The 26820-nt window shown below is 44.7% G+C and overlaps 1 protein-coding gene across 1 annotated transcript; it reads left to right on the top strand.

The window, feature by feature from the left end:
• Positions 1–251: 251 nt before the first annotated feature.
• Positions 252–25879, top strand: T265_03316 (hypothetical protein; the record flags this gene model as incomplete). Its single annotated transcript, XM_009167777.1, has 5 exons — positions 252–297; positions 341–480; positions 8152–8234; positions 18612–18885; positions 25700–25879. 5 exons carry the CDS (start codon positions 252–254, stop codon positions 25877–25879), a joined length of 723 nt encoding a protein of 240 aa, XP_009166041.1.
• Between the last annotated feature and the right edge of the window lie 941 nt (positions 25880–26820).

Raw genomic sequence — 26820 nt, 5'->3', positions numbered from 1 at the left:
TTCAGGTCATATAAGTGCTTTGGTTCAAATGGTGGCCCAGCGTGCTACCGGTCTGTTGGTGCTCTAAAAGTGTACGAGCCATCATTCTCCCTCTTATCCAGGTTCGTCTAAAAACATCATACTAGAACATACAGAATCGTCCTGCAATTTGTACTGTGTCTGCACAGTATATCGTAACTAACTTCCGATAATCGTCTTCTGTTTTACAGAGTTTCATTTTTGATGTCCTGCTGAAATAGTCTCAGTAACTGATGGCTTACGAATACCTGTTCAAGTATATAATAATCGGAGATACCGGTGAGTTCTTGGAACTTGCCTTTATGACTTCATCCTTATCCAGGCGTCGGCAAATCATGCCTCTTGTTACAGTTCACAGATAGGCGGTTTCAGGCTGTGTACGATCTGACCATAGGCGTGGAATTCGGTGCCCGTATGATCACCGTGGACAAAAAGCAAATCAAACTGCAAATATGGGATACGGTAGGTTTCACTAATCATTGTGTTGATTCTGTTGGATTTCAGTACGGTGGGGGCTTAGAAGTACACGACTGGGTATTAAGATTTTTCCACCTGTCGTTTGTAACAGATAAGGTGTGGGTGACATGGCCGAAGTGGTTAGAGCGCGAATTTACTGACCGGAAGGTCCATGGTTCGAACCCGACCTCTGCCTCTCAACTTCCCCTGTCTAGGCTTGGGCAACCTGACAGTATCCCAGCCCTCGTGCTTCCTGCGGGTGGCATGGCAGCTAGGTACCGAAAGGGTGCTACAGCTGAACGATTATTTTTTTTAACAGATAAGGTTTATCCAATGTATATGATCTCATTGCTGGCATGATAGGGTGGTCTGACTCGTGTTGCCTGAGAATCCCATGAGTACTAGGAAATCGGGATAGTTGTATAGGTTCTTGTCCTTTTGAAATCTGGCATTCGGATGAATCGTGTTAGTGAAGTGAAGTCCCACGACGTTTTCCCTCTTCATTTAGGCAGTGTACTTTGGTGCTTCGTCGCTCTCACCTCCCAAAAGTAGTAACTGCATTTTGGTCCGAAATCGCTACCATTTTTTGGTCGTAATTTTTATATCCTGTGTAAACTGACTTTGTTTGTATGGTAGGTAAATATACAAACACAAATGCACGCACACTTGGTCGAGGATGACCAGACCTACTACGACGACGTGGCCTTTTCTAACGGGCAGGGGTCATTCATGACGGACTCCAGCTTTCGTCGAGTCACGCGGTATTCGAACGTTCTGCCGGATCTTGTTCAGCATGCCTGGTGACCTGTGTTATGAGGAATGGAAACACGCTTAAGGTTATAAAACATGACCTTCGGAATCCAATGCACACTTTCGCATTTCTGTGTCTGAATACAGGGCACTGAGAAAAAGGACTACAATCTCTAGTAGGTTTCCGCCTCCGTAGTTAAATCTCCATGGACTATATTTCACAGAATCTCGATGCTGCGACCTGTCCTAATTTTTGCTTTCCCACAGCATCATCATCATCATTGTTAGTTGTAAGAACCGCGTATTTGTACAGTGTTTGTAGCTGCCACAATTTCGTTCACCGATGATTTTGGCAGGTGGAGTAGGTAGCTGTGCATTGGAGACGCGAACGGATAAATCGATGTGTCAGTGGACTGTTAAGTGGGGTATTAGGAATGGAGCTATGCGTTGAAGGTAATAGTTTGGATGCACGAACGCTATTGAGAGCGCGGCTGGGCCATGTCTGATAATGTGTCAACCATTGATGTGGCCCGTTTCGGGAAGACAGCAATGACCAGCCCTGCTGAGTTTGTTGGAAGGCTTTTATACTTCATTGTAAACTCACTGACCTCCCACAGCTCGTTTTCACCCTTACGTGGTTGTTAAAAAGACCTTCGAGGCCAAGCCAGCGCAACACATGCAGTGCGATTAGTTCATCTATCGTGGATGGGTTATTTCTTCTGAATACCATTCGACATACTTCAGCACTGCTGACCTGGTGTTCCTACTAGACTCGGACAATGCTCCGTGGACATCGATGGTCAAACACTGAAAGTCTTTTGACGTCCTTGGCGCTCACCGGCCAGGTTTCTGATCCGTATAGTAATATGGAGTGCACCGGAGCATTTCACACCCGACCATTGACAAATGAGCTGATACCATGCCTACGCCACATGTGACGCAGGTTCACCAAAGCTGCTCTGGCCTCCCGATCCGGATGGAAGTATTATTTTTTTGCGAAACCAGTGGGATTAACACAGCTGCCAAGTTAGAAAAACTTGCCTACTACCTCAATCGGCTCATCCGCAAACATGAGGTTAGGTTCCGAGCCCACCTATTCGTGCAGTAGCAATTTACACTTTGTGGACGTAAAGTGCATGCCAAACCGTGAGGCGGAGTTATTTAGATTATTTAATATTGTTTGCATCGCCAACGGGTCAGATATAAAAAAAGCTATGTCATCTGCGTACTCAATATGTGAGCGGACCCCCCGGTAGCACTTCAACCCCACAGGCGTTAGAGGCTGGTAGTGAGTCTTCCATGATCGTACCAGTGACGAAGTTGAAGATGAAAGGTGAAAGGGGACAGCCCTGTCTGATATCAATTGGTGCGGTGAACTCAGGCGAGAGCTTCACATGGCTGCGGGAGCTGGCGTACAGCGCCTTAAGGAGGGTCAAGAATTTATGGGGGACACCTTTGCTCCACAGGCACTGCCATAGTGCCTCACGGTTCACAATGTCAGACGCAGCTCCTAACTCAAGAAACACAACCATTGTTGGCCACTGGAAGCAGTTTCACTGTTCCACAATCTGTCGGAGGGCGAAAATTTGATCAATGCGTCCTCTTGCAGGACGGATCTGTCTCTCCCTGTGTTCAGTCAACCTTTGAAGGATAGTACCACAGAAAACCTTCGATGCCACAGCTACCAGGCTGATGCTACGGTTCTTTTCACACAGCGTACTTTTTGAAGATAGGGAAAACTGTCGACATGCCTTATTCTGCAGGCACCTTCTCTTCGTTCCATATACCACCAATAAGTTTTGTCAGATGGGGTTCTCCGCCTTCTTTGAAGATGGCCGGATACAGACCCTCCGGTCCTGGTGCATTGTGACGTTTCAGTACGGATATTTTGTACTTTATTTCTTCCGAAGGGATATCAACGTTTACATTCCATTCGCTTGTATGAACTATCCGCAGGTAGTGTTGCAGGAGGCCAACTAAACTCTTTTTCGAAGTGTTCGGCCTATCTTTCCAGTCGACGTTTTTGCGAGTGAATTAATGAGCCATCTTTTTTCACTTATCATCTCACTGACCGTTGCTTTCCTAGAGCCCGTATCAGTTGATATAGGGCACAACTATTTCCCGTGGCAAAAACCTTCACCATCTCCCGAGCTTTCGATTTCCTTAGACTCTTCATATTTGGCGTTTGACGAGATTACGTGCGCCGCTGCCTTCTGGTATGGATTTCCTGGTATCAATCATGGATAACGATCTAGACGACATCCAGTGGTCTTGTGGCCGAATTGGAGAAGTGAGGCAGACAGCACTGAACACCGCTAACATAGCTCCTTTCACATTTTGTCACGCTTCATCCACTTGCTCACTGCCATCACAGTTTTGGTTTACTGTGGAGAGTTGTTGGGCTAGCTCAGATCTATACTGTTGGGCTATGGTAGTTCTTCGAAGACAGCGGATTGTCATGCTTCTTGCTGATTTGCGAAGGCCTGAATGGAAACGAACTTTCAGGCGTGCATGCACCATGGCGTGATCGGAATCAAGTGGTGTGCCTCAGAATGAACGGCAGTCTCCATTGGCGGCTGATGACCACGTGTTATAACTGGGTCCACGGTTGATTTGGAGTTGGTGGCCGACAGGTTACGTTAGAAGTTCGTACTTGCCCAAAACAGTTCATGATCAGCACACAACTGAAAGAGTCTATCTCCGTTACCTGTGCGGCGAGCATCGACTCCGAATCTACCGCCCAAATGTGATTTTAATGAGTTCAGACTGCCTACTCGAGCATTCGTATGACCTTCAAGGATCACGATGTCAGTACTTTTAGCTTGACGAATGAGCTCAGATAGCTCCCGATAGAAAATATCTCAGCATCAGAACTGCAGTCGTTTGGGGCATAAACCGACACCACAAACAGGCACCGCTTTCTATGCCGAGAGGCTTGAATGAGCTGGATAACCGCATACGCTGCAAGCAACAGCCAAATGTCAGTGACTTACAGTGTTGCTGGTTGTTTTGAAAGTTTGGTAGGTTTTCTACATATAAGTCCAAACAAGGCCGTTGAGTCCTCGTGCTTCTTTTGGTTGACGTAACAACGGTGCACCGAAAGGGAATGGTAGCTGAGCTATTACCATTCTTTTTATTATTAGTAGCTATCCCAAGAAACAGCATCTCTGCATTGGGATCGATATTCGGACGTAAAATATAGTCTGAACGTATGATGCCCAGTCTGCACCGAAAATCCGAATATGACCTGTGTGAACCTACCGTGACATATGGTCGAGAGCTGATAAGGATTACTCATTGTCACTGTGGATTGACTGCGGTGGCTAGATATGAGGTTGCCGACATGACTTTACCTAATGCCAAAGTTGGTTCACTTAGTCTGCTTGAGAAACACGTGACTTTGTGTTGTGTTCTGCAGACGGTGGTGCAACTCTTATGTTGGTCCTTGGCTTCCCGCTCCGTCCACTGTGATATATCAAAAGGCATACCAGCTTGAGATGGCCTTTTACGGAGTTATAGGAAGATTAGTACAACCGTATTAATGGGGCTATCACAACGTTCCACAAGGTCACCAGGAGGCGAGAAGTGCGAAACCATAAAGGCAGGATCCTGATCGGCTGATATTTTGACCGATCCAAGCATGTGCTCATTTAAATCGTAGCTCTCCACGTGACAAATCTGTCCAATCGTCGTGGTATTCGGTCATTGAAAACGGCTGGCTTCCGGAAACTTTTTTCGAACAATCTAGTTTTTGTATTGTAGCTTCTGAAAGCAGGTCCTTATTCAAGCGGTAGTCTAGCAATCCGATAAACTGAAGTAATTTCCAGGTCTTTATTTACAGAAGCCATATTAATCAAACACTTGTTTTCACAATGGAAATATTGGAAAAAAACAAGAATGGGCATAAAACACTTTCTCTAGTTTACCAACTTCAAAACAAATAGCGCAGCAATCTCACGTTCTGAGTAGGAATATGTTTGGTGAAACAATATGCTGCAAATAAGTTTGGTTTTGATGATGCTTCAAACACCTAATAATATTGTATTTTATCGTACTGTTTACCGATGCAGGAAAAATCGGACCACTGAGTTTTCTTTCGGAATACAATCGTTTCGGTAATGTCCTTCAGCCGCATACAACTATGCAAGTCAAAAATTGAAATATGCAAGCTCTCTTAGGCAGCAGGCCAGGTTAAATTGTAAGTTGGGAGGTAAAGCAGGCTAATTCTAATGCCACGGTGTAATAGTTTTAGTTACGGTGGCGCGACTTAAACTCACCGAATAGTTGCGTTCTTATTGGCGGCCAAAGTTTGCGCTCCATGTGCTCTATGTTACTGAGCGGTTCGATTCAATGAGATGCGATGCAGCCCTGTCAGACGAGAGTTTCTGACCATACATAGTTCGAACGTAGAAGGTGGGTTTAATATTTTAAAAGGGTTATTCTTGTAGTGAATTCACTCACCATCTTATGGTGCCAGCTATCCCACCCCAGCGCCTAGCTTTGTCTCAGCCTAATTGGCGAATAGAATTTTGACATCTAGAGCCAACGTACGGTGCTATTACCGCTTTCACTGTTTTTGTTCTTGCTGATGTGGTGACGAAGGAGAAGCAGGAGAATCAAATGATGTTTATCACAAGACTGGAGCGGGTCTGCTTGTAGGCTGGAACCGCTCGAGACCTGGTGATTGGAGCCTTCGCATTCAAGCATTTATTCTATTTCCTGATTATTGGTGACCTCGGACTGGATCATCTCTAACTCTACAACCGCATCTCAAAAATTGTCGTCGCGTATTCATTGCATCTGCCGTCTAACATTGCCTATGCGAATTAATTTGAACCGGTTGAGTGGTAACCAGGGTCAGGGTCTGTCAAACTAGATAGATAATTTGGAAGAATCAGAAATGGTAGATGTCATGTAAACGAGCAACGCAACTAGGCTAGCCAACCTGCAGTGTTGTCAATTCTAATGACAATTGCAAAGTTGGGAAGATCCACAGTTGGCAAACTACTGGTCCCTCAGTTCGTGCAGATAAACACAATAGCCCATTGTTTCTCGTGGTACTCGTATTTCTGTCACCTCGAAATCAACTCAACTGCGAAAAGAGCAATTGTACACAATCATCCAGCCTTTTTGACCGTGTTCCATCACGTGGTGATTTTCAAAGACCGCTTGGAGTGTTTGTATCTCACTCTTTTTTTTGACTACTTCATCCATGTCAACTGGAAAGGTTTGCAAACTTGTGTTCTTTAGTTCATATGGGAGCATTTTGTTCAAGTATTTGCAACGACTCCTGGGTCGAGCATACTGAGGGAATGCGATGAGTTTCTCTTTTTCGAAGTGGACAACACAATCGAAAATGACTAACCATCTCTCACTTGTCGTGATAGTGATGCCGAGCTGTCGTGCGCGCTGCATACTAAACGTGATATGTTTAACGTCCCCTTATTTCCGGATATCTGCTTCACCTGCCCTCCGTTGTAAACACTTACATAACCTTGTCATTGAAGTCGCAATACAGCCTCGACTCTTTGTCAGGACTTCGAGAGGTAGTCGTGGATTGGCCTTGAGCGTGTGAGTGGTGTGCAGCCACGTGGTCCTAGGAATGGAGTCATCGGAGTTTTTCATCAAACAGGAGATATTGTGCAAGCTATAGTATATGGATTGACGTCGGTATAGCTATGATTTTCAGGCAGTTGGCAAACAGTTTATCAGTGAACGGAGACAAATTTAATGGCTAGGGACAAATTTTTATGTGATAGGGACAGTGGTTTGTAAGCATATCGTCACAGAAGCATGCGCCTGGTAGGTGATTAGAGCAGCACTCTTGTTGGGGATCCAAATAATTGAGTCATTAACCAGCTGTTTTGATTGGTCGGTTACATGATCTTGGAAGTGGTGTGGTTGGTTACGGACCATTTGGAGGGTGTGCTTAGCCTAGGGTTTTCTCACCCAGGATGTGAACCGAGTTGGCACTGTATAATTCGGTTAAGATCGCCTTGTGCTTTGCCAAGTATGAACCTTTATCCAAAATAGTTCTATTTCAGTTTACAACATCCCTGCATGTAACCGAACTGAGTATGCATCACATGCGGATGTGGGATTAAGTGTTAGAGTGGATTTTGTGCACTGACTCGCTTATACTTGTTTTTTTAATCATCTTCTTAGTACAGCTAGGACTTTCGTAGAAAACAGTCCTGCTTCGTCACTATCGACATATTGAGGAGAGTGGGACAGGAAATGGGAACTAATAGATGAACCGTAAATCAATTCGGCTACTGAACGTCAGTATTGAATCTTCCCAAACGCCCGCTCAACGAATACGATCGGTCGGATAGAATAGAGTCTTTCCAGCCCATCTATTGGTTGGATGTTTATTTGTTAACTCTTATTGACAAGCTTTCAGCCGCATAGACACCACCAGTTCAATTTTACGGGTTTTTTCATCGTTTCCTGTCCAAATAAGTGTATTTGTGGACAAAGTAACCATTTAATTGTCCATATATGCACACTGCTAACTTACTCTTTTCACACATGTATACTTAAGTCCGTCAGTATGTCTTGGTGGTAGTTGAGGGTGGTGAAAAATGCACATTTGCTAAGGTTCAGAGGTCTCCGAACTTGATGCGTGTTCACGGACTCAAGATTTGATCAGGTACACAAAAGCAGTCATTTGAAAAGTATGCTAGTGTTAACGGAACATACGAGTGAATCTCATCTGAACCCATCGCTTGTGAAACCCTGTAGTGAACTGTCAGAGCTTTTCGTTGATATTGTTAGTAGTGCCGTAACTGACCGACAACTTCTGACGCTCTCTCTGGGCGCCCTGTGGTCATCATATGCTAGGTTTGTTTACTGAGGACTATATGACAAATGACATCCAATCCTCAGCAATCCTCTTGCTGCTCTTCATCTTTCCGCTTCTATCAGGCTGGACAAGAGTCTTTCCGCTCCATCACCCGATCGTACTATCGTGGCGCAGCAGGTGCCCTCCTTGTTTATGATGTAACCAGGTATGTCTCACTGTGTGGTACTCCCCATCCTATATTTGTGCAGTTTCCAGTTTCGGCTAATTATATCGTGCCATTTACGTCTCAGCTAGTTACCATTCATACGATTTTTTGGCATCTGCTCGACACAAGTTATACTCACATGGCAAACCATTTCTGCGTAAGCACAAGCACCACTTTGCGCCGACTCTAGGTCAATCGATTACTCCCATATCGGTGTGTATCTCTCACATGGCATGGCTATTCCAGTCATACAAATGGAGATATCACGCTAAAGCGAAACCGAACAGAATCATTCCCGTGGACAGCTTGTAAACGTCGACCATCTGATCGATCGGGGAGTGAAGGCTCCTCATTCGCGCATACATTCATTCAGTCAGTTAGTTTGCTAACGCGCCTGTACCTGTAAGACCACCTGGAAAAGCATCCTTAAACTTCGTAGCCGCGTGTTTGTTCAATCATTCGCATCACATACACGTTTGTTCTCAAAATGACTGCGGTCTCAAAACTCTCATCCGTATCACCCATTACTGGTTCATCGACTGCAGTAGATTAATCACTCATTCTCGCGCTACCTAGTAGGGCACATTCTCTGGAAAAAGTTCATCAAAACGATGCGATTATGACACAGAAAATCCGTGGAATTTCATTCTCTAGATTTTACCTGAACTGCTTTGACAGGTTGGAATTCCTGGACAGGTTGAAGTTCACAGGATGGTTCGGTTGTTTCGTTGCTTAAGCAAAGAGCTGACACCGCTAGAAGCTTTCAGAAAACTGAGGTTGTGTTGATCTAAAGTAATCATCCATGTAAACGACCGTTGATGGGAGAGACCAGAAGTTAATTGTACATTTCTAGTTTGTTTGTTTGGCATAATGCGGACCGTCAGTCTCTTGTTATAAGTCTGCATTATACTGTGCCTCTCAATTTGGGTTACATTTTGGTGTCCCTGCCGGGCGCTTAAGGTCATCTTGCCGGTCTAGAACAAACAACCTCAGTACTTTGAGCTGCGTAGGTGTCCGCAAGTTGTGACCCAGTCGACAAATAGACCAGCTAGCTTTCCGGTACAATAACCATCTCGAAAGACACCCTTGGATAATGCGAAGAATGGTCTATCTCAGGGGGTCGTCTTTATATGGACGACACCGGTTTGTTTACGAACTGAAGTCCTGCTTCGTTTTGTTTTGTGGCCTGTTGCTTATTTTGCCACAAATGAATGGGTAAATTGAGTGTCGTCCCTCCTGCGAACTTGTGAATAAATGTAACTTTTTCGCAAGAATAACTTCTTCTCAGGGCACTGTCTCAAAAGGTGTGGCTCTGGATATCGTTTCTACCGGCGACACATACACGCGCTTGAACCGTAGCAGCGCTAGTGGGAAGGTAAAGGCCAAGTGATCCTCCCATAAAAAAAAACGGTATTCATTGCTTTAACTGTCGGTCTGTGCTGGTAATCCGCGTTTGGCGGGTTACCAAAGGAGTTGAGTGTATCGTAGCTGTTTTGTTTTGTTTCACCCGTCTGGCTAGACTTCACCTCGTTTTTTTCCTGGTAAAACAGAAATCTAGTTGTCGGATGACTGCGATCTTCAGTAATACGCACCACGCGCGTGGATGGACGTCACATAAGTAGGGTGGCAGAATGTGCAGACTCTTATTTGTCCCGCAAGTCATCGTCCATTCTGAAAAATATGCACTTTGAGTACGTCTAATCAAGGGTCAGAGCCACTGTACTGACACCTCACCCAATTTGATGGGGCGAGATGGACTAAGTGGTTAGAGCGCGAATTTACCATTGGCCTGAAGGTCCGTGGTTTGAACCCGACCACTGCCTTTCGACTTCCCCTGTCTAGGCTTGGGCGACTTGGCAGTATCCCAGCCCTCATGTTGCCTTCGTGTGGCATGGGAGCTAGGCACCGAAGGGGTGCTACAGCTGAACAATTTTTTTTATTTCTCTCACCCACTCTAATGGGCGACGTCTTGTTTCATCTTCGAGAGATAACCAATCTGGAAGCAGATGTTGCCAAATGGTATCGACGGGTGCTCGTTCTCGGCATTTACGCATTGATTCTCATATGTCTGGTTTCGTGTATGGGCACAAGAGGATTGTCAAGCGGTTGAATCGGAATTAATTCAGCTTTTGACCTTATGAAACTCGCCTCATGTGCGGTCCGTCGGTATGTGACTTCAATGAGCAACAGAAACAGCTGCAACTCGGCTATGTATCCGTACGTATGTATTCGTACCCTACCCATCTCAACACTACCACATACCGTCAGAACGCCTTCTAACTTTATCTTCTAAAACGGTGTTTGCGTGCGCGGAGTTTGCTTTGAAATAACCGTGATGTATCAACGATGAACGTCGATTCAGATCTTTACTGAGGTTCAATGCAAACTTTTTCATGCTAGAAGCGATATCTTTTTTAAGCACGTCATGATCACGGTCTTTCAGCCCCAAGTACACTAGTCCTTGCCCTATAAGAGCCATTGTGTCAAAACACAAGGAGCTTTCCTGGGCTTCACCGGACAACGCTTGATTTTTGTCGGACATTGTTTCCTTTACAATTGTAAATAGTTTTCAAACGCCGCAACCCCCTTGTCTACACTACAATATCATATTAGAAAACGTCGCCTAATTAGCGCGACCCAAATCCCGAATTACCACCCTGCTGGTCAATGTATCAACCCCCTTTTAATTAGGTATGAAGTCGTGTATGTGTCAATTTTTTTTGATAGAGCCTCCATCCATGACGGCTACACCCACATTCCTTTTTTATTTTGACATTATGATGTTTTAGCCGAACAGATGTGGATAGTTGTTTCTCCCTACTGAGTCCTATCGGCACTACGTGCGCTGGAACTCGAACCCTGGCGCTTTATAGTTAAATTACATTTATTATCCATCTTGGCTTTCCATCAACCGTTCCGTAGGTTTTTAGCGTTTAAAATTCAACCCAATTCTATTCGAATGTTCTTCGCACTCTAGATGGACCCCACTGATACCTTCTTTTAAAAAAATAAGCACGTTGTACATGATGAACTTCTAGTGGTAAATGTTCTACCTGAGAACACTGAGAAGCACAATCTGATGGGCAGCTAAATCACGAAATTTATTGAATTTCGTGAACAATGATAGTGACTCAGCGTGAGTAGACACACGGCTTTGTTCTTATCGGACAAGTTAGAACACTGCACTTATCTTCTGTTCTCTTAAAGCGGGTCACTTAGGTGTTCAAACGACTACAAGCTTTTTCAGGACAGCATTGGTCACGCATGTTTGATGCACAGTACCGTCCGTCACTGTCGATTCCAAATTGTGCTTGCAGTGCTTGACTACATCTATTTTCCAGTCATATCCGGTCTCGTTCCTGTATGGCCTGAATTAGCGTGAAATGAGTGTTGTTTGTGTGTTCATTTGAGATGCTTGCTTCACCATGTGGTATGCCTTCCTCTGGAGTTTTTCTACTCATCACTGGGTGGACGGTTGTTCAGTGTAGTCGTTCAAACGTTGGTGTGGAAAAGGACGGCTTAGACCCAAGCTTTCATTCATAATAAGAGTTTGTGCGAAATGGACAAGTGGTTAGAGTGCGAATTTACTGACCGGAACGCCCGAATCCGACCTCTGCCTCTCGACTTCCCCTGTCTAGGCTTGGGCGATCTGGCAGTATCCCAGCCCTCATGTCTGTTTCGTGTGGCATGGCAGCTAGGCACCGAAAGGGTGCTACATGATCTGGTGGGCTATACTGACTGAAACCTTATTCTATACAACATGACTATGCCAGGAAGATCTAAGTGATGAAGCCGGACATAGGTCAGTAGTACTACGAACAGCTACATTACGATGCTGTCTCGACTTGAATCGGTATCATCCTCTGCGGCAGACGTGTAAAAACGGTGGGATGTTTTCTCTGTGAACAGACGGGTAAGAAAAGCTCCGGCCTAACAATTTCGCCCCAAATATAGCAGTACCACGAGGAGCTATGTGCGTTCTCTCCTTGGGTAAGCCCCCCCCCCCTAACCCAAGTCACTGGTTGTCCAAGAAAGTCCTCACGTTTGCTGGATTGCATACAAAACGTTAAATCGAAGACTAGGCCTAGAGCCCTCGAGATAACTTTCGCACCATTCCATTTTCTTGTGGGACATATCATTATATATATATATATAGTTTGAAAAAAGTGCCGATAAGCAAGAGTACTGCCACGAGATGCAATTCGTTACTTCAGTCCGTTTAACACTTTCACTAAACGAGAGACAAACATCGTCTGGAGAACCTTAGGAGAGGAAAACAGGTTCCTATTAGCTAGGAAAACCCGATAAAATGTCTATTTTTAAAGGACAAAGCCCACAAACGAAGCCGTTATCTCCTTCGACGGCGCTACCCATATGGTGGATGCTGGTGCTCAACTGTCCAGCTGCTTTGGCAACCTGCTAACGATGTGCTGAAATCCTAGTTCCTTGCTATGTTTCAGCGTAGCAGCGTATCTGTATCCTTGAATGTATAAGAACAAAAACACTATTCTATGCGGTTTAGCGAAATCGAACAAAATCTCGGAAGTTTATTCCCGTAGGCTGCTGTCACTGACTGTCGAATGAATCGTCTTCCGTACCAAAGCTTGAAGGTTTTTTTATTCCGCAGTCTGAGATATGTCAGTCATATCCATTGACAGATAACTTCTACTGATGCCGTCCAATGAGATCAATATCTGATGACTTGTAGCACACCTGTTATGCAATCATAGTTACATTCCGTTGTATTCATTGACACACACTAAGTTTTCCGTCTATCGGCTTACGAGTCAAGGTTCGTGATTTTAAACACATCAGGCCGTGGAGGTCGTTCCTCAGGTTTCAAAACGCTGACCGTATTGTTTGCGGGTATCTATTGACAGATTCTGAAGGTTGTCGGTAGACGGAGCCCTTAGACTCCCGAAGTTGATTGTCAGTATAACTGAAGCCCACCGTATTCATGACCACTACTTTTTCGTGATTCTACCGGTGATTTGCGACATTCACTCCATGCTGTATTTCCGAGTGAGGTTTGACAACATGCGTTCTGTTGCAGGTGCTAGAGCACATCCCTCAACACCGCGGCAGCCATGGAGCAGTTTTGAATGAATCCTTTCTCGGTCATCGGTTTTTCTCAGTAACTTGACAACCTTGGTCGTTGTGCAACAAGACATTGTTTATCATTTGTGTTCTCTCACAAGCTCCGTACGGCAGTTACTGAACTGGTACTAAACAGAGTTAAACCATCAAAATACCGACAACAGAGGACGACAATTGTGGAAGCATGGTGCCTTTATGCAGTGCTCCGTCGGCCGTAATGCGCGTCATATAGCTGGATCTGCACACTTCAGCGAATCGATGAAGAACCGCATTTACTGGCTTCTGACGCTTATTTAAATGTTGGTCCAGTCCCCCAGTCTATGCACCCTAGGAGCCGGTAACACGAAGCTGGGTCTCCTAGGATTCCTAACGGCTGGTGATTTCATTGTTTACTCGAAAGTTCACGGGACTATTGGCCGAGATTCTGGGGAAATTGTTCCCGTCGTAGCGCCAAAAGTTCAGTGCACAAAGTTTCCTTTTACTTTCCGTAAAGACTTTTCGATCCTTATGCCAGTAGACCGCATACAAGAAAAATAACGCGCAAAATGTTTCATAATTGGCAAACTCGAGCTGTATTCCATCATGCAAACCCTGTTGGTTTTCACGGTCGTACCACTGGGTGTTCCCGCAGAACAGTTTCCAACAAAGGTCTCGTGCTTAAAAGCGAAATGCCGCTGATAGGTATTCAGAACAAATGCTCTCCTTAATCACAACTCACTGATTTCAGCAATGCTGATGCAATTTTGGCAACGAATGGCAGTAGTTGACTGCTCGAGATTTCCCTCCAACTCCGGATCAGCTGGATACTTAAAAGTTCATATCATACGCGGTTGCGGTTTGTTGCGGTATGTAGTGACCGTCGATGATACATCTTTCTAATCAAAAGTGTGCTCGCTTCGTTGGTCTAATATTATGACGATTCAGTTTGCGAACCCACAACAATGCGACTGTGCTTACCAAATAGCCTCGCTGACGTCTCCTAAGGAAGGAAGTCAAAGCCTGCATGATTGATTGTTTGTGAAGTAAATCCGTGATTCCAACGAGTTCGGAGGGTGTGGGTGCTATGAGAACATGTATCAGAGGCTAATTTATACTCGCAATAGGCATGTAATGAAATGACAAACCTTAACCCTGGGCAACTAAACAGTCATTGTAACAGTTAAAGAACCTGGGATCGTATCCTAAGAACAATTGGCACAGTTCTTCGCAACCTGAGGAATGTCCACAGCACTGATCAGTACCATAGTTTCATTCTCCTTCCAATAAGGTTGCTTTCGTAAAGGCAGTCTAGTCACCTAGGTTGCACATATGTCAAATTTTAATGAAACCTATAACCTTGACTACCCATTTAGGAAAGTTGGACAATTATGGGCTTTCTGTACAACGGTGATCTGGACTCCAGTGAGAGTCATTGAGGTAACGCAAAAGCAGCTTCAGAGTGCGTCCGTTTCAAACGGAAAAACTTCAGTCTATTGTGTGAAAGGATCACAATACTTATCAAGTTGCAGAATACTTCGGCATCCCACGACCATTTTCGCCCTTATTGGGGTTCATCGGATTGGCGTAGTCCCCGAGTTTTTGTCAACCTTATGAATGGCACGTTTGTCAAAAAAAAACAGTTACAGGTCACACACAGAATGTGAGTTCATCTAAGCCCGGTGACATTTTTAATGCTACCAAGTAAAAGCGTCATAAACGAAAGATTTATCTAAAGCCCGTTGGTAATGTGAGTACATTTAGGAATTTTCAAGTTAGATTTCGTCCTGTCAATGAAACTAAACTATGCTGGAAAGCTGAGAAGCACTCTGCCGCTGTTTCATCCTTATCGGGACTCATAAATGTGCATCTCACGAAACTCCAGACAGTTTCGAGCCCATAAGCTTCCCGTCAATGGTTGAACATTTTACCGTTGGGCCACGAGCGGTTGGTCGGCAGTGTGAGCAGCTCTCACTCATCCTCCAATCTTGGAAACCATATCGCGTGGTCACGTATTGGCGTGACTGCCTCTCCTAGTGACGATTTCTCGTATCTTGTGGAATTATTCTTCCTTTGAGCTACCTATAGACTGATTGTGATGTGAGGAGATTTTATCCTGTCAGGGAAGCCAATTTACGCTGAAAGGCCGAGAATCACTGTAATCCTTGTTTGAAATCATCAGCAGCGCGTGCCTCAAAAAACTCCGTTTGGAAACTGCAACCTTTCGACCAGTGGTTGAGAACTTGACCGTTTGGTCACCGGCGGCTGATTAGTAGCGTGATTAGCTCTTACTTAGGACATAGGTCCACTCCATCACATGGTCACCTGTTGACTGGGTCCTCGAATGGCGACTTCTGACCATGTGAATTAATCTTCTGAACCAGTGGCCGAACGGTTTAGTCTTCAGCAAATAGCCGGTAGACTGCAAGTTCGAATCTTCCGTTCACACCGATTCACTATGCAAACGAGTGCTAAATGTACCGGATTATGCTGTCACACGAACCACCGACCTTCGTTTACACGGTTCGTGCTTGAAAGCCTGAACTGAGCTGATTGGTGTTGCACGTAGATCTCGGTTCGAGCAGCTAAGTCAGCGCTACACGAGATTGCTTTGCGTGATGAGCCTGTCTGCCTTGTCTCCGTGAATACGAAATGTGTGGGCTTTAGTGTGCAGACAAGGTTCGGTAAGTTTCAACATGTATAATGACTAGTCTAGGTGTTGTCTGTCCTCAGGTCGCCGTCTCGGAATTGTTTTATATTTTTGTTCCCTTGTTCTCTGAATTTACTACCAAGTGTCATCAGATAAGCTGTTGCCGGCTCTTAATGCACTACTCATAAGGTTGCTGAAAATTCCTCGACATCCCGCTACTAGTTTCACCCTTCTTGAGGCTCATCAGTTAGACACAGTCCCCGAGTTTCCGTCAACCTTGTGTTCAACTTGAAAACAACTTGCACGAAATTAGTGAAATACACTCATTTGCAAAACAAATTTGGTTTAGCAAATGAGTGTATTTAGTTCTGTTTTTTTTAAACTCGGCAAATCTTCATCAGTTCTTCCCCACTCCCTTCCGGTGTCCACTAAACTTGTAGAGAAAATTCAGAAAAACTGCGTGGCTCGAATCATCCTGGCGCTTTTCTCAAAAGCGCCATCCCTGCGTACCGCGAACGTGTGCTTGCCCTGAGAGAAGCACTGTATTTCTTGAAATTGACCATACTTGTTACTTAATTCTATATACCAAAGGGATTGTTGTTCCTGACCTCTACTACCTTCCAGCTGACCACTTACCCGATAATATGAGGGCATTGTTTCGGATCGCGGCTGTGTTCTTTCCAGAATCGTTCAGCTCTAACCTAGCTGCCATACCACTGGAAGGAAGCATGAGGACCGGGATAGTGCAAGGTCGCCCAAGCCTAGACAAGAGAAGTCGAGAGGCAGAAGTCTGGTTCGAACCACGGACCTTCCGGTCAATAGATTCGCGCTCTAACCACAGGCATCTCACGCCAATATACCTGTAGAGAATTCTATGTCAGATTTATTGTGTGATTGCGATTTTGCTTCCATTTTCCCCAGTCTAAACCTCATGTACGAAAAAATGGTAACAAGATAATGTCACTAATAATCGTAATGCATGCATACTCAGCTCCATGTAATGAGAATGTTTCAGATGATTGATGTGTTGATCCGATGTAGTCAAGTGACAAAGACTCACAGCATACACACGATGTGCCCACATATTTCTACTCTGGTTATTCCTATAGATGTCAAAGAATGTGCGCTTCAGCTTTTTAACTCGATGTTAAGCAAGCTTAATTATATGTCTTTCCAATGGACATTGTACTCTCTGCGCAGCTCGAAACTGGTTTAAGTCACAATTCAGTCTGGGGTTCTCCTTTAGCTTTTGGGCCCACCTCTTCTCCAAATTTTCTAACTGCACTAACCGCTTTCGAGCATGCTCTCCCAGATCACTTATTCCACCGTCGCCCGAATATTTCAGTCAAACTATCAGTTATGTGAAGCATCTTCAAAGCGTCGCTGTTCGGATGTGTTTATTGACCGCTAATTTTGCCCGCTAAACACACCTCTGCGACCAGTTTAATCATCATCGGCTAAACAACCTGAGCCGGAAACACTACTGTTTACCTCCTTTAGTACAGTTTATGTTCCCTCTTTCGTCGATGATTGCTGAAAGTTGTATTTTTTTGCCCAACGCGTGTCTCTTTGCTACATCCTCACCCTGGAAAATTACATTGTCCAAGTGTATCAAGTACGACACCTCATTCCCGTTGGTTTCATCCGTTTCTGAACCATCTTCCGGACAGTGAGTGAGCTTGATCGCTACCCAAGTTCGACTTGAAAAAACTCCGTAGAAACAGCTTCCATAGTTTTGAATAGATTGGAAGCACTGGGGAGAGAGCTACCTTGGTCGTTCTGGATTTGAAGTTTTAATTCGATGCCTACAACTTGCAGGTTGCAGGCCTTTGGTTATTGGCCTTCGGTGGTTTTGTTCAAATTATATGTGAGCAGTTTATTTGTGCTTGGTCGCCTATTTTTTTTAATCTCGCTGCCCGGCTAATTTCACCAAGCTCTTGCATAAGGGCTTTTCAACTCTCTTCATTTCATTCTTAGCGTTCATTTGCTAGAGTTCATCTATGACGGTGGGAGCTTGTGTGTTTGTGTGTGTGTGTTCAAGTTCAAGTTCGTTCAGCTGTAGCACCCTTTCGGTGCCTACATGCCATGCCACCCGAAGGCTGCACGAGGGCTGGGATACTGTCAGGTTGCCCAAGCCTAGACAGGGGACGTCGAGAGGCAGAGGTCGGGTTCGAACCACGGACCTTCCGGTCATTAAATTCGCGCTCTAACCACTTGGGCGTATTTGGAGGTCCACACATTTGTTTGTTTTGACTCAGTTGGTCTCACTTGTTCAGTGTTCTACTGTAGACTGTGAAGAACTGCAAGAATGATATTGCAATGAGTCCTGAAAACTGATTAATTATTCCTAATTCCGGTTAGATTTCAACACAGCTTGTTCAGTATTCACGGGGGGGGACCCATCACAATGGTTTATGTGGGTAAACTGTTCTAAGGGTACCTTGTTTAGCCGGGATCAAACAAGATTCGGAATGGCCACGGAGAACTATTGCAATGCTCCACTTTTTTATCCAACTTTTATCTTTCTGTTGCTGGTACCTTACTTCGCCCGTTCTGACAATGCGCATTCTACCATACCCGTCACGTGGGAACCTTTGTTTCAATACTGTTTGCACGGTGATCTCATTGCACGCTCCTGTTCTTTCCCCTCGCAGGCGCGACACATTCAACCATTTGGCGTCGTGGCTTGAAGATGCCCGTCAGCGGGCCAGTTCGAGCATGGTTATTACGCTGGTTGGAAACAAATGTGACCTGGACTCGCGGCGTGAGGTTGGGCGAGACGAAGCCGAGGCTTTTGCTCGTGAACACGGACTTTTGTTCACTGAGACCTCAGCCAAGACCGGAATCAATGTTGAGGAAGCCTTCGCCTGCACAGCACGTGCCATTTACGAGCGCTTGCAAGAAGGCGTACTGGATATTAACAATGAGGTAGGTTTGTGCGATCGCATCGTATTATTCCATTTTGATTGTATACCGAAAAACTCCATCCACTCGTTCCCCCGGCGGCTTGTTCATGCGTTCACGACAACCACAACTGAATACAAACATGCCATCCGGGTCCACCGAATGACCGGTGGACCATCACATTCATGGACGACTGGCAGAATAAGTGTTCAAGTATATCAAGGTTACCACCCATCAAGCGTGTCTGTTTATCGAATGCCCATGTGATGTACCATGGAAATTCCCAGTTCTCAATAGGATTTCCCTGAAAAAACGCCCTACTCAGGACTGGTGAAACTCTTTGACAACCCTCGACCGGTCTCGCCCTTCTTGCGGCTCATCAAGCAGTCTTAGTCCCTAAGTTTCCATAAGCCTTATGTTCTATTTGAACACCAAATTGCACGTGATTGATGAACTACACGTATTTGCAAATCGTACCTTGTGTGTTGTGTCAAGAATCTATACTACAACATCTCGAATATCATGTTAGCTGACCGAAACATTAGATGGACTTTGTGCAGAAAAGCATGAACGAGAAACTAATGCGAATCTTTGATTAACACTAGACGTCAGTCGTGACGTTCATCGTGTATTCTTATGTCGAACCTTTTATTTACTAAATCTGAAAATAATTGAGCGAACTGAGTGACAACGGAATCTGCTTATGGAAGAGTTCCATATTTGACTCTTCGCATTTTGCTCCATTGAGAGAATACCGACTGAATGTTGCACTCAGAAATATTAAAACAGGTAATAGAAATTGTATACGCACTTCAATCCAGTCTGGCAAATGGTTCCACGGAAACGACAGTTACTCGAACATTACTCCTAACGAATGCTATGTTATGCCATACTCCCCTAACTACTCATAGGAGCCTGAGGCGCTTCCTGTTTTTTCTACTGTGAACTGTACTAGGTTTTGGTGATGTAAGCGTGAAATTCCCAAGTTCTCTCGCAAAACCATCCACGTCGAATTTGTGCAAATCTCTTTTAAGCTGGAATTTACCAGTCCGTCGTTGTGCATAGGCTCATGTTGATTTTCGGTGCCATTGATCAGTGCCAGGCATATCTTGACGAGTACATGTTGAGTTGTATGTGCATTGGTATTCTACTGAACTTATTTACAAAAATGTTCTCACGCTACCGATGACTAAGTAAATACTTTGAGATTACATAGACATATACAAATGTGTGTGCGTCGTCATTGTTTCGTGGTGATACTGCGGTACTTTCAACCCATACTACAGATGTAGCAAGTCAATCCGACTCGAAGGGTCTTTAGTAAGGAACACTGTGGGATTCGAACAAACGAAAAACAGAGACTAGTAATTCGAGTAATGTGTGCCACGTGGTGATTATTGTTAATAAAGGGGGTAGTTACAACAATATGCGGGAAACACCCTAGGTGTGAAACGCTTGACAAACTTGTTTGCATGTTGTATAACCGATTTTGCAGGTAACAAGCACTTCATTCCTCCAAATCATAGTTGAATATTTTTGCCTCGAATAGTACTGTGAATCGACACGCCGCGAGCACTTAAAGGCAGCTTGAGGTGAGCGTTCCGCTTGCCACTTATGAATATGAAGCTGAGCTTATAACGCTCTGTCTTGTTTGAATTGGAATAAATCGGCTGGATCCATTGAATAAAACTATACTCTAGAATAAGTGTGAAAAATGCTTAAATCTCGGTTTCACCAAATCTGCAGCAGTCTTTTAATAACTTACACCACGGATAAGGCACCCACAGTAGTATCCTGGATTCCCGGCAGCAAGGTCTGAGCATGGCTTTAATGAACTTCTGTTCCACTGTTTGACTTTGCGGACCTCCTGCCGACGAACTAGTTCAACATCGGTCTTAACTTTAGACAGCCAGGTCCTCCGACGCGACCGTGCTATCCTGAGACCTTCAAAAGTCAGGAATCTGGTTTATGTAGAATATGCCCCACACATTTTGGTATGCGTCGTTAGATCAACTTGGAAAGATATATTTTACTTTTCACCAATGGTCCCTGATACCATCTTTGGGTATTCTTCTGTTCCAACATGCTCCACCTATTCTCCTCAACTACCAGTAGTCAAATACTTCGAGTCTTCGAAGAGCCCTCAGTAAAATTCTCCCAAGTATGCAGACTTGGTGTGCCGTTCTGAGACTTGAGGGAACACTTCCAAGTAGGACTGGGTCACAAGACTTGTGCGGTGAAATTTCCCATAAACCGGCACCAGTTACCTATCTGATTAAGTGAATTGCAGTCGCGACTGTCCTTAATGTGGCTGTGAGCTCATGAAACGCTATTTCCATCTGGAGACGTGGCTTCTTTTGCGGTAGCACGTCAAAGTATCCAACGAAGTTGGTCTCCCTTGCATGGATTCCGAACGTTAGTAAAGGTTTTAGGGGACCAACTATATGTAGTCACTTTTGAAGAATAATCACTCATCTAGAAATACGACAGAGCACTGAACCTAGCACCGTTTACCCATGCACACCAACACTATCATTCAGGCGATACCACCAACTTCTCTTCACGCAGGAACTCGGTTAAATTTAAGGATTTCCAGGGTTTCTCCAGAACTTCACAGTTGACTATATTTCCACGACGCAGCTATCCCGTTAGGGTCACTTTCTACTGTTCTCTCGAGGCATTTCCAGTCGTTGGTTGGTCCCTTGAGTTCGTCTACCCCGAGGGTGACCTCTTTAGAAGAGGGACAGCTGTTCATTCAGTGTTTAAGTCCATTTCAGAAAAGACCATTTCTTAGCAGGTGTTCACAGTCTCTCTAGAGGAGAAAACTATGTTTTCTAAATGAGACAACAATGCGCCTGATTGGTTGGTCTTCATGCTAATTGGGCCTTGATGTTGAGCGCTATGATATCGGATGATCGGACTGACCATGAGAGATGCCCCATGCCATTTGCAGGTAAATTCCCAACTTCGATAGCAGTTAGCAGAGAGTCGCTTCGTGAACATACAGTCCTTCTGTGTGTCATTTGAAAGGATACCTCACTGGGCTCTGCTATCACTGTTGTTGAAGCAGTGGGTATTGCAGACCTCCACTTTATCGAAGCCAAATTGTATGGTCATTCACCGCACTTCTTTTCACACACACCAGGTTGTAATGGTGAGCAGGATTCAAACCGCACATTGCTTCTCGTGAAAATAGCACAAGAATTAATAGGGAACTAGCAGTGAAGAAAATTAGGGACGATTTTGTCTACGTATTCGTGCCGTGTTAAATGGGGTAGATTATAAAACCTAGATTATTCAGTCTGTTCGAAAGCATGTATGACCATCGATTTGAGTGGGGCCGACAGAAGATAAAGTGATGTAGACGTGTCTGCTCCGCTTTGGTGTTCCCACAATCTCAGAGCGTTTAAATCTAATTGACTACAGTCCGAGTTCGCGTATCCACTGTTATGCGGCTTTTTTTGTTTTGGTTGAACAAATAGACTTCCGGTAGTGTAGAACATGCTCTGTCAACAGCGATCCTGTTCACTTAATTTATTAAAATACAATTTTCATCAGTGCAGCAAGTGAGATGGAAGTAATGAAGCCACAGAAACCCGTGGGCAGGTCAAAAGCGAAACGTTGCCCAAATAAAAACTACCGATTGAGACGAAGTCTTCGATAACTTTTCACCAGCATGAACTTATTGCTTCCGGTTGGTGATTGTGTAATGGGTCGAAAATCAAATAACAAACAATCGTAGAACCATTCCGGTACCTAGCTATCATGCCACCCTAGGGAGGCACGAGGGCCGAGATGGGGCCAGGTTACCCAAGCCTAGACAGGACCAGTCCAGATGCCGAGGGTGGGTTCGAACCACCGAACTATCTGTATCTTCATCCCGAAACGCTCATGCAGTAGAAGTTCTTGATTGGTTGAATCGAATGCACTACTGAAGTCCATAAAGCAAACGCGGCGCTTTTAGTTTCAGTGTCTTAGGTCTTAATAACTGTGCGACGGAGGCAACCTGCTCAATCTGCAGTAGATCAAAGCCTCTTAGATGCGAATTGTATAGCCCTGGGGACCTCCCAGTAAGGGATTTTTGATGCCAGAGGGTAACTGCTCCAACGCTCAATAAAACTCAGGTGCAGTAAACAGAAAGGAATTTCGGTAGATCACCAGGTTGGCAAGCTTTAATCGTGACAGCTCTGGCTGTCTTCATTCGCCAACAATACAAAATTTTTCTAAGATATGATAGAATAAGTGGCACAATGGTACAGAGGTTTTCCAAGCACAGAACTTATGTACCAAAGAATAAACGTTTCCAGCCCACCGGTTTTGTTCCGGTAAATTTTATTCAGCTCAATATAAACTTATCTAGATAGAAATCTTTGTTAGTTGAATATTTGGGCTCCTTGGTGATACGTGCATATCCAAACGGATGATATTGTAAACTTTTATGGCAAGATAGTTTTGAGTTCGCTGAGATCTATCCTCCTGACCTCGGGCAAAACGCCGATGATGGAGTAGCCAGACATTGGTGAAGACATCTATAGCCATGCAAGACAAGTTTGTTGATTGTAAAGCTTGATGCTTGTCATTCTAGGTGCTCCTAGAAGAGAAACTATTCAGGGAAATGCACAAACTTTCTACTTTAGACCAAGAATCAGTGAACTTATTGGAAAACCTCAACTGTAGTGTTGACATGAACTACTGGGACGGACCTTGTAGTACTGAGGGAACCGGGCCTGCATACATCGATCAGCCAGTTTAAGGTTGATGAGCCGGCAATGAACGCATTTTAGAACGCCAGCTACTTCCCAATCTACTCGGGCCAGTCAGAAATTCTGTGGGACTGGTGGACCACTCGGACCGTTGTTTGACTGTGTTCGATCAGAATTCGGGAATCAATACCAGAGAGGCGTTTATGTACGATTCTCCCGTGTGAGAATATTGCGCAGGTTGTCCCAGGATAGATCATGTGTAGACAGGCATGGTGCGTGACCGAATCATTATTTTTGAAGTGCTTAACACCCGACACAAGGATTTCCCTTTTTGCTTGTGTTTATACTTATCTGGGAGTACTTTTTCAAGTCTGTCAATAGGATCCCTTCACTGAACAGTAGTCAGAATTACACAATACGCAAACTGAGCATCAAATCCCGCATTTTCGTTGACTTGGTATCAGCTGTCTATTTATGCGACGGTCAGCTCAGAATTTAGAGGACAAGTAACCTTGAATAATCCGATTAGGGCTGTGAGAAAATTGGTGCTACCGAAATTTGAATTTCCGCCTGGTGGTCATGTGATTTTGGCGCTCGAATCTTCATCGTTGGGCCCGCGATAACAGAGTTCCAGGGAACTAATCCCAGAGACTTTAGTTCCGTAGGCCTTACTTTGACGCATTTTGGCACCATTTGCCCAAAGTAAACTTGACAGCCGTTTTGAAACTTGTTAAGTTTGCAAATTTTTCGCTTCTAAATACAGTAGTCCTCCACACAAAAGGTGATTGTTTCCACGGTTGATTCTCATGATGTTGATGATGATGATGACCATAGGAGTGGTCAGTACCTAGCACTATCATCCACCCAAGGATTTTGCTGTTGTGGCAAGGTGTTAATGGGGGCCTGTGGGAGCTACAGGCTTTGAGCGACCGCGGACGAATCTGGCCAAGCATTGTTGCAGTGTTACTGCTTCAAAATGCCACATTCTTGTGGGAGAATATTTGGCTCAGCAGTAGCGTTTGATTGCAAATACAAGGATTTACACTTTGGTCACGTACAGGACTGGATTCAGAAGTGAGCTAATAATGCGCCTTTAGTTGGTGTTTGCAGAGCAATCGTTTTTTTTCTATACCATGAACTTATCCTTAGCTCTGACAATAATTTAGACGGGTGACAGTAATGGCTTCGATTGTGGGATGGTTTTGTACTGAAGCTCTAATGAGGAAGTTCACAAAATCACTCCGCTCGTTTCAGTAATTCATCACGTTATTGTCGAAAAATATGGCAAGGTTAAGAATATTCAAGGGCAGGTATTTCGCGAATTGTTCCCAAAGAAACTTCAACTGGCAAGGACACTTAAGTAGTCGATTATATTCAAATATGAATAAAATATGGTACTTGGAAGTGCAAAAATGCCGTCTGATGGTGCCGAACTACGGGTTCAGTTGTATCAGTCAGTTGGAATTGATCGAAGAGAATTAATTGACTGGCCAAGGAAGCAGCAATGCTTTAACGTGACAATTCTGCTAACACGGGAAGTGCTTATTTAATCTAACAGCGATCGCTTGCACCGTCATGATTGCATTTTGAGAGATGATTTTGGAACGATTGTGTGGCTTTCAGGAAGTAATGTTGAACGATTATGTCTCCATCTTTGATAATATTAGCTTTCATTTTCCACCGATCCCCACATTCTCGCCTCATCTGTCCTCCCCTCTACAAACAGGCTGCCGGAGTCAGACTTGGACCCCAACCACCGCCCTCGAATCAGCGAACATCTTACGGACCCGTCAACCCATCCACAGGTCGAAACCGCGACGCTCCTCGCAGAGGGTGCTGCTGATACCTGTTACCCTTTCCCTTTGCCAAACTCTCTGCGATATTTTATAACATCTTGACGAGAACCTGTTTTTTCGCATTTATTTGTGCCTACTTCTTCCTCTCTTTTGTTCCAGTACAAGGACTCCTTGCGACATTTCTTTCAACAAACCTCTGCCGGTTTTGCAGGTGCCCGGTACTCCAACTGCTGTGATCTTGGATGACAGTGATAATGCCGGCACTTTTGCTGGTGTCCACCTTTTCCTTCGGTTTTTGTCATCCTAAAAATTTTATTGTTTCTTTTTCTATCTGTACAGTGCTCGTATTTTGTGATTGAATTTTATCAACGGATCTGTCTAGTTCACCTTGTGCGCCTGTGTCAACTCTCATGTATGAATTTTGAAAAATACCGGATCTTGCTCTGTCGGTTAACTTGTTTACTCATAAACTCGAATTTCGCAACAGGAGTTGGGAAACCGCCAAGCCAGATATGGTGATTCCCTTTCCTGAAAGTGGGAAGGATTCTTACATATTGAAAGACTTGTCTTGCGTCTTATTTGTTCACTGTCCAATTCCATGTAAACAGGACATCCGCGTGAAGTAACTCTTGACCGAAAAACCACTTTTGCAAAGGAGGTTCATTATGGTTGCTAGACCTCAGCTAATGTGTCTGAGGGACCATGATAGCATTATTTTACACCTCATCAAATAGACGCCATCAAAATTCAGACACACGGAATGGAATGAGGAGGAAGGCCGTGTCCGATGTTATTTCATGCGACCGCTATCGTTTAACGGTCAGTTTCGCTCAGACCTTAATTATGTTGCGGATTATGCCTAGGTTTACGAATAAGCACCTATGGGTTCGACCTAGTTTGGGGAGCTCCGGTCATCCGCACAAGCCAGCTTAGCTGAGTAGCTTTCTGTGACCTAATGAACAGAAGAAACGGGATTGTCAGTAGTGCTCCTCGCACGAGCTACCAGGGCGATTCGAAGCCATATCTCTGTGGGCTTTACAATTCAAGGAGAACCACTGGAGATTGTGGAAAACCTTGCATACCTCGGTAGTTGTATTAGTTCTGACGGAAGTGTGTCTGATGAATTCAGTGCGAGGATATCCAAGGCTCGAATCACGTTTGCTAATTTGCGTCACCTGTGGCGTCAAAAAGGCATCTCACTGGATCTTAAGGGTCGTGTGTACCAGGCTACAGTAAGGGCAGTGTTGTTGTATGGGTGCGAGACATGGCCTCTGCGGACAGATAATGTGAGGCGTCTTCAGGTTTTCGACCACCGATGCCTCAGAAGCGTGGCTGGTTGTGGATGGCGTCAGCGTGTCAGTAACGGGGTTATTAGAAAACGGGTATTTGGTTGTGCTGCAGGCACCTCAATCCGGGAAAACATCCAGCAGCATCGACTGCGATGGCTCGGTCATGTGCTA

Source organism: Opisthorchis viverrini (genome assembly GCF_000715545.1).
Source record: "Opisthorchis viverrini unplaced genomic scaffold opera_v5_46, whole genome shotgun sequence".
NCBI classification, from domain to species: domain Eukaryota; kingdom Metazoa; phylum Platyhelminthes; class Trematoda; order Opisthorchiida; family Opisthorchiidae; genus Opisthorchis; species Opisthorchis viverrini.
Note: the sequence above shows the minus strand (reverse complement) of the source record. Positions and strands in the feature narration are given on the sequence as shown.